The 13,948-nt window shown below is 34.2% G+C and overlaps 1 protein-coding gene across 2 annotated transcripts in view; it reads right to left on the minus strand.

Moving 5' to 3' along the window:
- Positions 1 to 3,957: 3,957 nt before the first annotated feature.
- VAPA (VAMP associated protein A) overlaps positions 3,958 to 13,948 on the minus strand; it is a 40,595-nt gene continuing 30,604 nt past the window's right edge. For both annotated transcript variants that reach the window (XM_019712596.3, XM_019712597.3), the window contains 2 exons: positions 11,139 to 11,312; positions 3,958 to 7,301 (listed from right to left, as the gene is read on the minus strand). In XM_019712596.3, coding sequence (XP_019568155.2) covers positions 7,143 to 7,301; positions 11,139 to 11,312 — 333 coding nt within the window. In that variant the 3' untranslated portion in view covers positions 3,958 to 7,142. The remainder of the gene's footprint in view (positions 7,302 to 11,138; positions 11,313 to 13,948) is intronic.

Consider the following 13,948-nt stretch of genomic DNA (forward strand, 5'->3'; position numbering starts at 1 on the left):
ACATGTGATAAGTATCTAAACCAGGGATCACAAATTCAGGTGAACACAGGGATGAATACAAAAACAAGAAGGGATAGGAAATGTTGGTTAAACTGAGTAGCAGTTTTTGTTACCTGTGGGAATCTGTGTTCCGAATCTTGAATTTTTCCACGCAGGAATTCCAGATTTTTGTGACATTTCTCCATGTCCAAAACATGCAAGAAAACCCTTCTCCACACCCACACACAAACACAGTAGGATGCACAGTAACATGATCTCTGATGCACTCAAGCACCTCATGTCTTCCCTTAGACTTGACTCCTGGAAGTACGTGTGCGTATGTACAGTCATCCATACTAGCAGGAGGCTTTGAGGGCAGTATTTGTCAGACCAGTTATCCTCTGGTCAGCCTTCCTCTCAGTCCTAGAACCACAAGAAGTGGCTTCAGCAGCAGTGCCAGGGCCCTTGTAGGTACTGGTGTAATTTTAATTCTAGCATTGGCAGCAACAGAAAACATCACGACAATGGGTCAAAGCTGGTAAAGCAGATAAAATGGTGTATTCGTTTATTGGGTGCTCGCTTCAGCAGCACATATACTAAAATCGTTTATTGGAACACATATGAAGACACCCCAAGGTATATACTTGGAAGTTTGGGGGCCTCCAGCTAAGAACTTTAAGGTGAGGGTAGAACTAGAGAAATAATATTCTGTGTAAAGGACACACATTACATTTTAAAACATGCAAACTTCACAATATACTAAAATATTGACGCATGGACAAGAATGATAAGCATAAATTTCAGGTTAGTGGTTTGACAGGGAAGTGTGATCCAGGAAGGGTATTAAGACTTTGATGATTTGCTCCTTAGAAAAAACCAAAAGATCCAAAGAAAACACAGAAAATAAATTCTGTGAAAGCTGAGGAAAACTTCATGAAATAAAAGCAAAGGAGAAAGAAAACACCATTCTGTAGGCATTACAGTCCATCTTATCCCCACACTACCATGGGGTGGGAAAAATATTATTCAAACGTAAAAGTTCACCGTCTATTGGCATCTGCAGTGCACTTTTTTTGAATTAAAAGAGAACTAAGTATTGGTTGGAAAGAATTGTTTACATATTTAAGTAGCTTAAACACTGTTTGTTGGGAACATTTACGCCATTTACTACCTCAACCAAATGCATAGATGTTACTACAAGACTTTTTAAGTAGTCCATAACGGTAGCTTTTCACTTCAAATTGAATCGTGATGCAAACGTTAAGAAAAGGAAATGAACAAATTTTTAGCACTTTGAATTTCATGTTGGGACCCTTTCAGTATATAGTCAATATACTTATCTCCCTGAAATTCCCATTCCATCCAGCACTTACCTTACAAAGGAATCACTTTCTCAAATTAAAAATTAAGGTTCTTATTAAGGCATTTTTTTCATTGCAGAATGTAAACTCTTGGTAAGAAATCATTTCTTAAAACATGTATAAGGAAATTCCCCAGTTGACAAATTCCATGGGGAGTGAGGGTGTGTGTCTCAAAAATTCAAGAGAATTTTTCCCTTGGGAAGATGAGAATTCACTTATTTGATAAATTAAACATGATCATTAAACTTTCCAAAGAAAACCTGAATTTTATTTCAATAATTTCATGACTTGATGACAAAGTACACAAAAGCACCCTAAGAAATACTTTTGATTCTCATTTATCTTTAAGTTGAATTTAAATGAAGTATTTCCATAAATTTAATTCAAAGTAGCTTGATACACACCCTCATACATTTATCTAAATATTATACATTTAGGGACATACACTTTGGATTAAAATAGCTCACAAAAAGTTTGTCCTCCAACACTATATTAAAACTCTAACTCCTAATAAACTTCTACTTGAAACGAAGTACCAAAGTGAGGAATTCTTATTGTTCAGGATGTATAAGATTTCAACTACTGGCAACTTCAACTCTCCATCACATTTTTTTGGACTTTAGGTGTCAATAGCTTCTCTCCAAAAAACGTATTTTTCCTCAAAGTTCATACGTTTCTCTATTACTTGACATCCTTTGTTCTTTGTAGAACCATAAAGATTGAGATCATGAATTATCAAAATTCAGATCTTTGCTTTAAATAATCATTAAAGAACCATACAGAAGAGGTCACTGTTCTCCAGCTTTGAAGGTTACACAAACTATAAGTTCAATAGCCTCCTTATTATAATACAATAAATTTGCTTACTAATATTCATGCTGGTTTTAACAGCTGAGATTACTAATGGGCATGTTTATTTCTTTTCACTTCTTTGAGATAAAGGCAAGGAGAGTCTTTGAAAAGTTAAAAGGAAAAGTTTTCAAAGAAATATGAGTAACTACTGCCTTTAAAGTGGACTCAAACGCATCACAAAATTACCATACCAATTTTTTGTGGAGACAATATTTGACTTGGACCAGGGTACAAGTCATTTCCTTTGCATAGATTACAACAGTTAAAAGCCTGGGCTCTAGAACTACACTGTCGGGCTCCAACTCCGGTCCTGTTACTTAAGCTGTGTAAACCTGAACTTCTCTCCATCTGTCTGCATGCCTATACAATGATGAACAGCACCTATTTCCTAGGCTCTGGGAGATGACTAAATGAGTTGACATTGAACTTAATAGCTGGCACCAGTGATAAGCACCTTGAAAACCATTGCACACTTTGAGAAATAGATGGGCAAAATAAATTTCTTAGGTGGGTAAAGATAATCTCTTTGGATATCAGCCAATTGGTAATTAAAACTGAACCCCGTAAAATTTCTCAAATTGTTTATTTTTGTACAGACAGCTCTCATTTACAAGTTAAAATCTTTTACTGGTGTTCTAACAATCCTAACCTTACAAAGACAGTTCTTACATTAAGCAATACCTAAATGTGACTCCTGCAACATAGTTTTAAAGATTAGTATACAAAAAATTCTGAAAATGCAGCTGCCCTATATTGTAGAACTTAAGTCTTGCTTAAACCTATTCTGTATTTGGCTTTGGCATTTAAAAACCTATAAAGCAGTTGTCCGGCTACAAATTAAAATGAGTGTAGAGCTTAAAAACAAGTAACCATGCCAGATCTCCACCACAGACCAATTAAGTCGGTATCTCTAGAGGTACTGTTCAATCATTATCTTCTTTCAGGCTGTTCATGAGTTAATGTACTGCGGTAGTTGAATACCACTAAAAACAGTCATCTTAATACTTCCCTGCACTTTCTTTCAAGATGAGTGTTATATACAGGAAGAACCAGAAAACAATAAACTGAGTTTTAAAACAAAGGTGGTAATAGGACAGTATGCATAACTAGAAATTATCTGGCCAATCAAGCTTTGTATTATAAATAAAATGTTTATAACCTTATGAAGAAACGCATTGTAAAAATAAAGTATTTTGCAGTCACTTATGCTTGGTTTTCAATAAATCAGAAAATGATTAAGTAAAAAAATAGGATACAAAGTTGTATGTATGACTATACTTAAAGAGTATTAATATTATAGGAAAATGTCCACAGAAATTGATGCTGCTGGATATCAGGGTTTGGCATTATTTTCTTTTTTTTCATACTGTATTTTCCAAATTCTCTAAAATGCGTACATTATTTCTACAATCAGAAACCTAAGGTAAAATTTTCTTTCTCTTTAAGGATGAATATTCAAACTTCTTTGCACCAATCTCCAACAGGCTGAGCATTGCCAAGAGGTTAATGTTCCTGCACAGAACTCTCCAGAAGCATGGCTTCTACCAACAGTGGGCTGTCAAATGCAGAACTAAAAGCCCAGCTGATCTCAATTTCCCACTAAAAAGCACTTAACCTCTAGGTCACTAAGCAAAAGACTATCTGCCAACAGAACTCAAGTCCCAGTCAATAACTAGCTATCACTACTTGACAGAACATTAACCAACTATCATAATCTGTTGAAATCAAACTCCTTTTTTTGTTTGGAAAGGAAAATGACACTGCATCACATTTTAAATCAGTTTATTTATTCACGTAACAGCTTAATTTCCTTAGAAAGCTAGAAAATAAAGATCATTTATTTACCTTACTTTGTTGTTTTTCCATACGGTAAACATTGATCTTTCCCTAACTCTCACAAAGGTCAATTTTTAAAGATCTATGCACACACCAAAATCACTGAATAGGAATGTGCAAAGCTCTAGGAAAACTGTTACTTGAATGTTTTTAAAGTAGTAGATGACAAGAACTGTTTTTTTACCTTATTGATAACACTTGTTTTCGAAGTGGCATAATTCGAATGATTACAATCCAAAAGTAATTCCCACAACAGATAATATCAATTTTAGGAGAAATTTTGACCTAAAATACTTGGAAAAATTAAGATTTTTTTCTTTGACCAGAATTTCTAAATTTGATACACAATCTTCCAAGTGTCTTTTTTTTTTTTAAGTTAACACACCCAGAATACAATTCTTAAATTCGTTTCTTGTTAATACAACAATGGGCAAAATTAGGGTACATTAGTTATAGAAAGAATGAAGGAGAAGGTAGTGCATTTAGCAAGCGTCACATATGAACTTAAGGCCTTAGTTATTTGATTGTGATTTCAGTATTAGCAAGAGTGTATTTCCCTCATGCTTACATACACAAGTAAGCAGGCAAACAAAAATTTCTAAACATGTAAGGAATGAAGACAATTTCATCTATATTGTTGTCAGCCAATTAATACAGTTGGACTCTTTTAATTTTACCACTGGTAGTAAAATAATCTCATCGCATTTCATACAGCAATTAAAAAGAATAGAAATTAAGTCTCCTATACAATCAGAACATCCCCTGATCTGTAAAGCAGTTAAGAAGCCGATGTACATTTTATTTTGCAGATGCTACCCAGACTATACAATCTATCTCAAAACCAACCCTTACATAATGCATTTTATAGAATGCCTATCTAAAAATACATTGTATTTCATAGTGTTTATTACCAACATGAAGAGAGGATTTCTAGCCTTAAACATTAAAACCAAACATATACCTGAAACTATTCAACAATCTTATGATAGAAAATGTCACATACACTTATTAAATAACATCTTATGTTCATTATCTAAGTCATGTCAAATTAAGACACATTTTTTTTCTCTGTAGTTACCAGAAAGGACACCAAGCTAGTCAGGAGAGCAGATTTCTAGATCCAGCTCTGCCTCTACCTACCTGTGAGACATAGGAAAAGCTCTCTTAACTCTCATAAAGGCCTCAGATTCCTCAACTATAAAACAAAGGGGTTGAATACAATGAATTCTAAGGAGCATTCCCATAAAACGGGATTTTGCCAAATTTTTGAGAACTTCAATTTAAAAAAAATTATAGCCATGAAATATCAAGCTTGATACTTATCACCAACAATATAGATTATATAGAGAGCTTTAAGCCAAGGAATTACTGATTCTGCATTTATGGGACAAAAATGCAAGACTTTTTCTAGCATGCTTTGCCAGTTATCAGAAAGGGAGGGAAATTTTACAATGACTGTAAAGCATACAACAATGGATACATACCTGCCGTAACATGCTAGTAATAGATAGGTGTTACTTGTGTTTGTTTTTAGTAACTTTTGCACACAGCAAGAGATTTGTTTTTTATAAAAGATACCATAGAGCCAATGGCACAATACATGTGATCTGACAAATCAAAACATACTTAAAATGAAAAGGCAACCAAAATACTTTACATCTCTCATTTATAAAATGTATACAGACTTGGGCCTAACACACTTCACTGCACCACATCAAGTCCGAAAGTCCAATTTCCCTTTCAGGTAAAAGTGTATCTTTTACAAAACCAATACCTATTTTCAAGATCAAGTCACTTGTATTAGATTGTACTCAGTAAAAAAAACTGAATATATTTTCTATGGTTGCAAAATTTCTATGCCAGTACAAACGAAATGAGTAAGACATAAGACTAAGTGCAGGAGAGTATCAGACCCTATAATGCATATTTATATTGAAAATGTGTTTCATGTGCTTAACAGATTTGCAAAGGATAGTCATTTTTCACAAAGAAGATTCCCAAGGCTTGCTCAGTAATACCAAAGTTCCATAATGGGAATTTACTTTGAGTGTCAAATTGGGTGGGAAAAAACACCTACTTTTAACTATTATTATAAAATTGTTATAAAAGAATTAGGCTGGTTAATAAGCACTTGACTACAACCAAGGAGAATGAGTCTTCCTTGAGAAGATACTAAAAGAACCTAGTGAGACTGGGGTAAATTAAACACAATAGTGCCACAAGGCATACACATAAACTGACAAAAACTACAGCACTTTTATTCTCACGGTACTTGCTTATTTTATAATATCTTGAAGACAAACTGATTATGATCTTCCAAAATACCAAAAGTAGCTTGAAAATTTATCAATTCCTTTCCTTAATAGAATGAGGACTTTCACCTTCAAATATTGTAATATCTGAAAGGGTTTCAATGCAAGATAAAATTATGCATTATAATTTCAAATTATCATAGTATAGCCTCCCTGGTATCCCCGTCTAATGACACAACAGACACAAACAAGCTATCGAGCAAGAATCTGTTAACAGTTTTATTTTTTATGTTAAATACCATGGGACAGGATTTTAAGGATGAAAAACTCAGTCAACAACGGCCTCACAAGGGATAAGAAAAATTCTGCCATGATATTAGCAAAGGTAAAGGAGAAAATTTACACTGTAAGAGGCACCATTTCCCCACAGAATACCTCTTGGCATTTCCTGAATGAGTGGGATTAGCAATCTAAATAAATCATATTTCAAGAGGTAACAGCAACAGATAAAATTTAAAGGTATTATTAAAATAACATTTACAAGACTCTGAACAATTCTTGAACTCTTATTAAAACCACAAAGAAAGAACAATTCTTTATTTATGAATTTCATAAAGGACTGAATGTGCAACCGACATCGCTAGTGAGGATCTGGTAATATACAATTTGTCCAGTAGCCGAACAGTTTTTTTATTGTGTTTTCTAACCGTAAGAGATCATTAAAGGCAAAGCCTATATGACGCTGTACACACACAAAAAAATGGTCACCGTGGGCCATACTACCAATGAAGTGGTAGGTAAACAAATCTTTTTCTGGTCAAGAGGAAAAAAAAAAAAGAAATAGCACTCTGCATGCTTTACTCTACAAGATGAATTTCCCTAGAAAGAATCCAATGAAAATGGCTGCAATTACAACAAGGAGTGAAGGAAGAGGACTGGTGACATTATCTCTGAAGGATGCAGCTGAGGTTGATCCAGGTTTATCCGAGTGTGCTACCTTTCTGAGCCTTAAGCCTTCATCCTAGAAAAAAATATAGGCAAAGAGATTTTAAAAACAAACACGCATGTAAATAAGACTACAGAGGTAAAAATCTACAGACAGAAAGCAGATCTGTATGCATGTGGCTGGGGATGGGAATAAAGATTAAGTGTTAGCTGGCATAAGAAAACTTTCTAGGGTGATGCAAACATTCTAAAACTGGATTCTAGCGATGGCTACACAATCCTATAAATTTACTGAAAATCACTGAATTGTACATTCAATGAGTATCTTTATAGAATGTACATTATAAAAACTGGTTTTAAAAAGTGGAGCTCAGAAATACACTCCTAAAAAATCTGAAAAATCAGATATGGTTGTATGTACATAGAAGGAAAAATTCCACTAAAATTAGTACAATTAAAGAACAATTCTGTGCATGCACTTTTATTTCCATTGTGGCCCACAGTATTTTTACATTTGTTATACCTGTCCTAGCCCCATCAGTGCCGAAGACTACCAGAAACAAATCTGTAATCTGACTGGTTTACTGACTCATTGCAACCAGGGCACCCACGCAGCTGAGGCCTAAGGAGTATCTCACCAAAGGAAGAGACAGGACTTTATAGGATTTGGGGGAAGGAGGAAGTTCGGGATGAAATTTAAATAATGCACTGCTTTGATAAACTCAAAGTAATACTTTCACTGAAAAGTTCGACTACAGTTAAATGGTATTTCCATGCCACTGACTGTGGCGTTTGACTTTACCCCAAGAGGTGAAACTATAAAAAATCTTGTTAATCAGTGTTCCAGAAAGGAAGTTTAGGAAAGCAGATGAACATTTTTCTCTATTTTTGTGTTTTTCAAAAATGAATAATAGGAAATTTTTATACTTTAAAATAATCATTTATTTTAATAAAATGTAGCACCTTAACTGTATTTACTTAAAAATATAAATACTGTAATTTTTATACTTTAAAATAATCACTTATTTTAATAAAATGTAGCACCTTAACTGTATTTACTTAAAAATATAAATACTGTAATTATTTTTTGTGGATTTTTGACACACTTTGAAGAACAAACTTGAAATCAATTCATGCAGTGAAAAGGGATAAAGTAAAGCAGGAGGGTTGTATGTAAAATGTTCAGCATTGGGTCTGAACTGCAACGTAGACACAGAATTCTGTTTCTTTGAAATCTACAAATCATAACTGATGTGGAATGTTGCATACAGAAACCTCTCATCTGAAACTCTGCACCTGGAGTGAAAAGGGAGGCTGCTTCTCTGCGCCAAAGTGACTGCGCTCCAACAAGAATAGGCTGCTTCACTCTGATATGATGGTTTCATACAACAACGCTTCTGACAGTCTATGATTTTAGGGGCAATGTTTCTCAGTAAGTAGTAGTCACTCAAAATAGGAAGTTGTTATGACACTTTACCAGTGGCAGTGTGACCTTGGGGAAAATACTGATATCTGTATCTGTGACCTAGGCAGTTGGCTTTATCTGTGTGTCCTTCATCCCAACCAGATGAATGGCAGGGCACATTTTTACTTCCTCAGTACCAGCTAATTTTATTTTCTCACACTGATTTTTCTAGGTGTTTATTAATACCAAGTAAAAGAGTCCTCCTGTTATCATACCGCTTTATTTGCATTACTGGATTTTCTGAGGGTTTGTGGGTCGTTTTGGTTTTACTCTAATTAGTCCTGTGTGGAAAGAGCAGTGATTCTCAATCCCAGCAAGAACTTTAAAAAACACTGGTGATTCTGATTCAGTAGGTCTGAGGAGGGACTGACCAGGTCTATTTTTAAAAAGCTCTCCGGGAGATTCAGAGGCATAGTCTGGAAGAAGAACAACAGGGGTAGAGGAATAAAAAGGAGTAGTGATTAGACATGCTCAAGAAGATTAATCTAGCAATAAATTATAATGGCCCTTATGTATCAAATGCTAAAGGGCCTGAAACTTATTCTACAAGCCAGTGATCTTTTACTTATCATTTGAACAGCAGGATGTTTTTTCAAATAACATCTCCTAGAGAGCATCAGCCTATAAAGAGTAGAGACCAGGAATTAAGTCTCACTCAGCTCCCTGTTCACTCTTCTTATTTTCCAGCCCTGCCCTACCCATTCTAGTCCTATCATTTCCACTTCTCCCCTCCCTGCCAAGAGATAAACAGTGTTTTTTTGAACAAATATTCCGAGCACGCTAATGAGCACATCTTTCATCAAAGAACACAACTGTGCAAGACATGGCAAATAAAGTAAAAGTAACAAAAAACTGCACCCTTAAAAATCCATGGGTGTGTGGGTGTGAAATGGAGATCTTCTTTCCACTACCCAGACAGGTGCTGTGGGAAGGGGGTAGGTGGTTCCCAAAGGGGGTACACTAAAGGATATGAAGAGCTAGCCAGAAAAATTATTTCAGCATAGATCAATTCAAGATATAGTGCTTCTGATTCAGAGTGTGGTTCCTTTGTACATTTTTTCCAATTTACTACTTTTTATTTTTTAATTTATTTTATTACATTTATTGGGGTGACAGTGGTTAGTAAAATTATAAAGGTTTCAAGTGTACATTTCTATAATACATCCTCTATATATCACATTGTATGTTTACCACCCAGAGTCAGTTCTCCTTCCATCACTATATATTTGATCCCAGTTCCTATGTACATTTAACAGACAGAATAACCAAATGTAGATTAAGTCCCATAATTTATCTTATTTACTTATATACATTTTTGTATCATCTACTTTGATTAAAAAAAAAAAAAGGACAAAGCCTTAAAAAAGCAATTTAAAGGTACTCAGATCTTGAAATAATTACTTGTCAAAGGCTATTAATAACCTCCACACATATTCAAATTCCTCAATTCACTGGCCCATTCATTTATTCATTCAAATATACAAATGGCTACTATATGCATGTGCTATGAATGCAAAGATGAATGAACACAGTCCTTACACCCCCAAGGAAACTACAGCCCACTAGAGGGAGAAATACTTCCAACAAAGAGGTATGGTGGAAACAAAGGAGACAGCATTCCGAAGCAATTTTTCTTTTCTTTTTTGGAGGGAGAGTGTCCTACTGAAAGGATGACAAGAACCAAGTACCAAGAGATGCATGTGCATGTACTTATGTGCTGTGATGGTAGGAAAGGAATTCGAGACATTCTAGTCAGAGGGAAGAACTTAAGCTAATGCAAAAGAAGGGTGATAAAACAGGGAAGTTTCTTTAGTAGACTACAGTGCAATGCTGTCCAATACAAACATAGTATGGTTTTCAAATGTGAGCCACAGAAGTAATTTTAAATTTTCTAATAGCATGTTAAAAAGGTAGAAAACAATTGGCAAAATTAATTTTAATATATTGTATTCAATCCAATATAACCAAAATATTATTTTAATATGTAACAATACAAAAAAGGGCGTATTTTACTTCTTTTGTACTAAGTCTAAGAAATCGATGTGTATTTTACAATCACATCCTAATTCAAACTAACCACACACCAAGTGCTCAATAGCTCCATATGACTAGTGGCTGGCTACTCTATGGGACAGCACCATTCTAGACAGTTCATATGACTAGGGCACAGAATGTGAATGGTACAAACAAAAGAGGAAGCTAGCAATGTCACAAGCCACATCACAAATAACCAGGCCATCTTCTAGGATAAGAACTTGCAGGCAATCAGAAGCCACAGTAAAACTATAAAAAGAAGATGGGAAGTAGGAAGCAAAGGACAGGACATAATCAAATTGGAAGAGAAGAATTGACCAAAGATACATTAAAAAGCTGACAGATAAAATGGCGTAATAATATTCACATATCCCATGCCTTTATTTAAATCACTTATTTTCAAAAGTAACTTACTCTCAGGTGTCGATTTTCTTCTGATAGCTTCATCATTTCTCCTTGAAGTCTTTTACACTCTTCCATGAGTTTCCTTGTTTCAGTATCATTGAGTGAAACACTATGTGGTTTTGGCATGGGTCCATCTTGTTTAGATGCATTCAGTGGAACAGCTTTGCTAGGTTCCATGTCATTCTGTATTACAAAGACAGTGGGAGTTTTTTAACTGACCAAATCTCCTTACAGGTTTTAAACAAATAAAAATTTAAATTCCACATCCTTCTTTAAAAAAAAAAAAAATACTTAAAAGTTTTGACAATTTTCAACTTCACTAAGAAATTTTTTTAATACCAAATGTTATGGTATTTGGTACCTGTGAACAATTTTAGAAGGACTACATCAGTAAATGTCAGCAGTTAGATTAGCAAAATAAGCAGCTCACTCCCCTCCTGTACTCCCATAATCCTTTGCACTTACCTCTACCAAAGCACTTATCATAACAATGCATTTTTTATGTTCTTTCCTACAGTACTTCAAAGGCTGGGATATCAAGAGTCATTTCTCTTTGTATTTATCTCCTTAATCCAGCACTTTGGCCAACAGTTATTCAGTGAAAGTATGCTAAATGACTGATGCCAACCAAAATCCAAATATGAAGGTCACTTTCAGTGCTCTGATTCTGTAATTCAAATGAGGTTCTAGGAGGGTTAGGGAGATATTATCAAATTCCTTCCAATAAAACTAGAAGACTACCTAAGAAAAACACTTAAAACCTAACTCCTATTAATGGGAAAAAATAACTAAAGGAAATAAAAATTGAAGGGGAAATAATGAACATAAACATACGATGGCAAAAAACAAAAAAACAAAAAAGAGGGAAGGGAGTTAATTTCATGATCTTAAAATTCAAAATATAAATGATTCTTTCAAACTAAACAGTATCACTATTTGCTTTAATTCATGAAATTCAGTATGGAATCACTGTACTTAAGATACTTTTATAACTACAAGCCCCCCAAATCTTAATTCTTACCAACACTTACCCATTTGAAACTAGTAGCAAGGGCATGGAAACTCATACTAGGGCAGTGCCAAGTGCTCGAGCCTGTGATCTACAGTGCCTCGGCATCCTTCCATCCTAACATCATTTATCCCATCACATACAACGTAACAGTATTAGTGCAACAAGTCGTCATTTTAATTAAAATTTTACTTGCTAAAAATTTAACTTGTTAGATAGAAAGAAATAAACTGCTTAATTCAGATATAAACATCTAGATTTTAATTATAGATTACACACCTACCATGTTTCCCCCAAAATAAGACCTAACTGGTCTTATTTTCAAGCCCTAGCATGATTTTTCAGGACGACATCCCTTTAACGTAAGCCCTAATGTATCTTTTGGAGCAAAAATTAATATAAAATCCGGTCTTATTTTTGGGGAAACACGGTATCACATCATCCCAGTTCCTGAATTTATATTAAGTGCAAATAAATAGTTCAAGGGGAAATCTAGTATTTTCTTATGCAGGGGATGTGATTTGATCAGTATGTCTAAATCCATGTAAAAATTAATTATGTGAGGTTCTAGTGTACAACACTATATATTTGACCTGTGAACATTCATATTTGTCTATTGTTCTTTAAAAGCCTCACATTGTGAAGGGTTTTTAAGAAGCCCACTTTAATTTTCTTCTTTAAGTTTTTCTCTTACTCTTGTTTTTCACATTATCCTTCCCTGTCCCTCTATTATTAAAAATCTGTTTCAGGTGTATTTTGCTCTCCACCAGTATTCTTTCCTATTCTTTTCCTTAGTATATCTTGATTAAGAATTGGGGAGAAAACATCATGCTCATACCAAAAAGTCAAAAAATTAAGAGGAAATACATGAGGCCAATATCTGAAAAAAAAAAACATTAAAATGAGGAATCATCAAACTGTTCATAATTGGATTTTTATTTTTAAATAAATTCCAAATTCAGACTTAGGAGGAGAAAATCACCTACCTCCCATTATCTCATCAACCCAACACAACAATTATTTGTTATCTTCCAATATTTTTTCATATGCATATTTTGTATAATTTACATACAAGTAATATTTTTATCTTTATTCATTTATATCTTTTATCATTTTAATGACACAATGTCATTAAATATTCTTTTCTGTTCCTTACCAAAATAATTTAAACATTTCACTCGTTAGATATTTGATGGGTAGCTTCCCACTCTTTGGGATTTTAAGTAACATGTCAATGAATATCTTCTTACTGTGGCAGAATTAGATTTTCTTTTTTATTGTAATTTTTTTTAATGCTGTTATACCACTTTTATAACAAAAAGGAGAAGAAATGTCATTACCAATTTGTGGAACACAGACATAAAGGCTAGAATGCAAAAGATACAATGAAGCTTAAACACATTCCACAAGTGATCCAAGTTAAATCATGGAACAAGTTACATGGAGTATTGTTATAGCATGTACTATTCAGGTCCCTACAAAGCAGTCAACATACATAGTAGATACAAAAAAATCTAAGTTATTTATGTATATTTAAATATAAGCATACATAACCTAACTTAGCTGAGGGTTAAGGGAGGTGGGGGGGTGAGGCTGAGTCATTTGTGTAGTAACAATCTGAAGAGCCTGATGGGAAACACTAAGGCTGTTGTGACTTTAAGAATATGCTTCCATTTAGGAGCTCCACTTAATGAGGTTTGGCTCCAGGAAAAGAGCTTGTTCCTTGAGAGTTGCTTCAGGAAATTGATGAATAGTAACATTACATTAACATTATATTTACCACTGCAACTTAGAATAAACTGAAAGTTCA

The sequence above is a fragment of the Rhinolophus sinicus genome, chromosome 4, assembly GCF_057876585.1.
Source record: "Rhinolophus sinicus isolate RSI-liver-muscle chromosome 4, RSI-T2T, whole genome shotgun sequence".
NCBI classification, from domain to species: domain Eukaryota; kingdom Metazoa; phylum Chordata; class Mammalia; order Chiroptera; family Rhinolophidae; genus Rhinolophus; species Rhinolophus sinicus.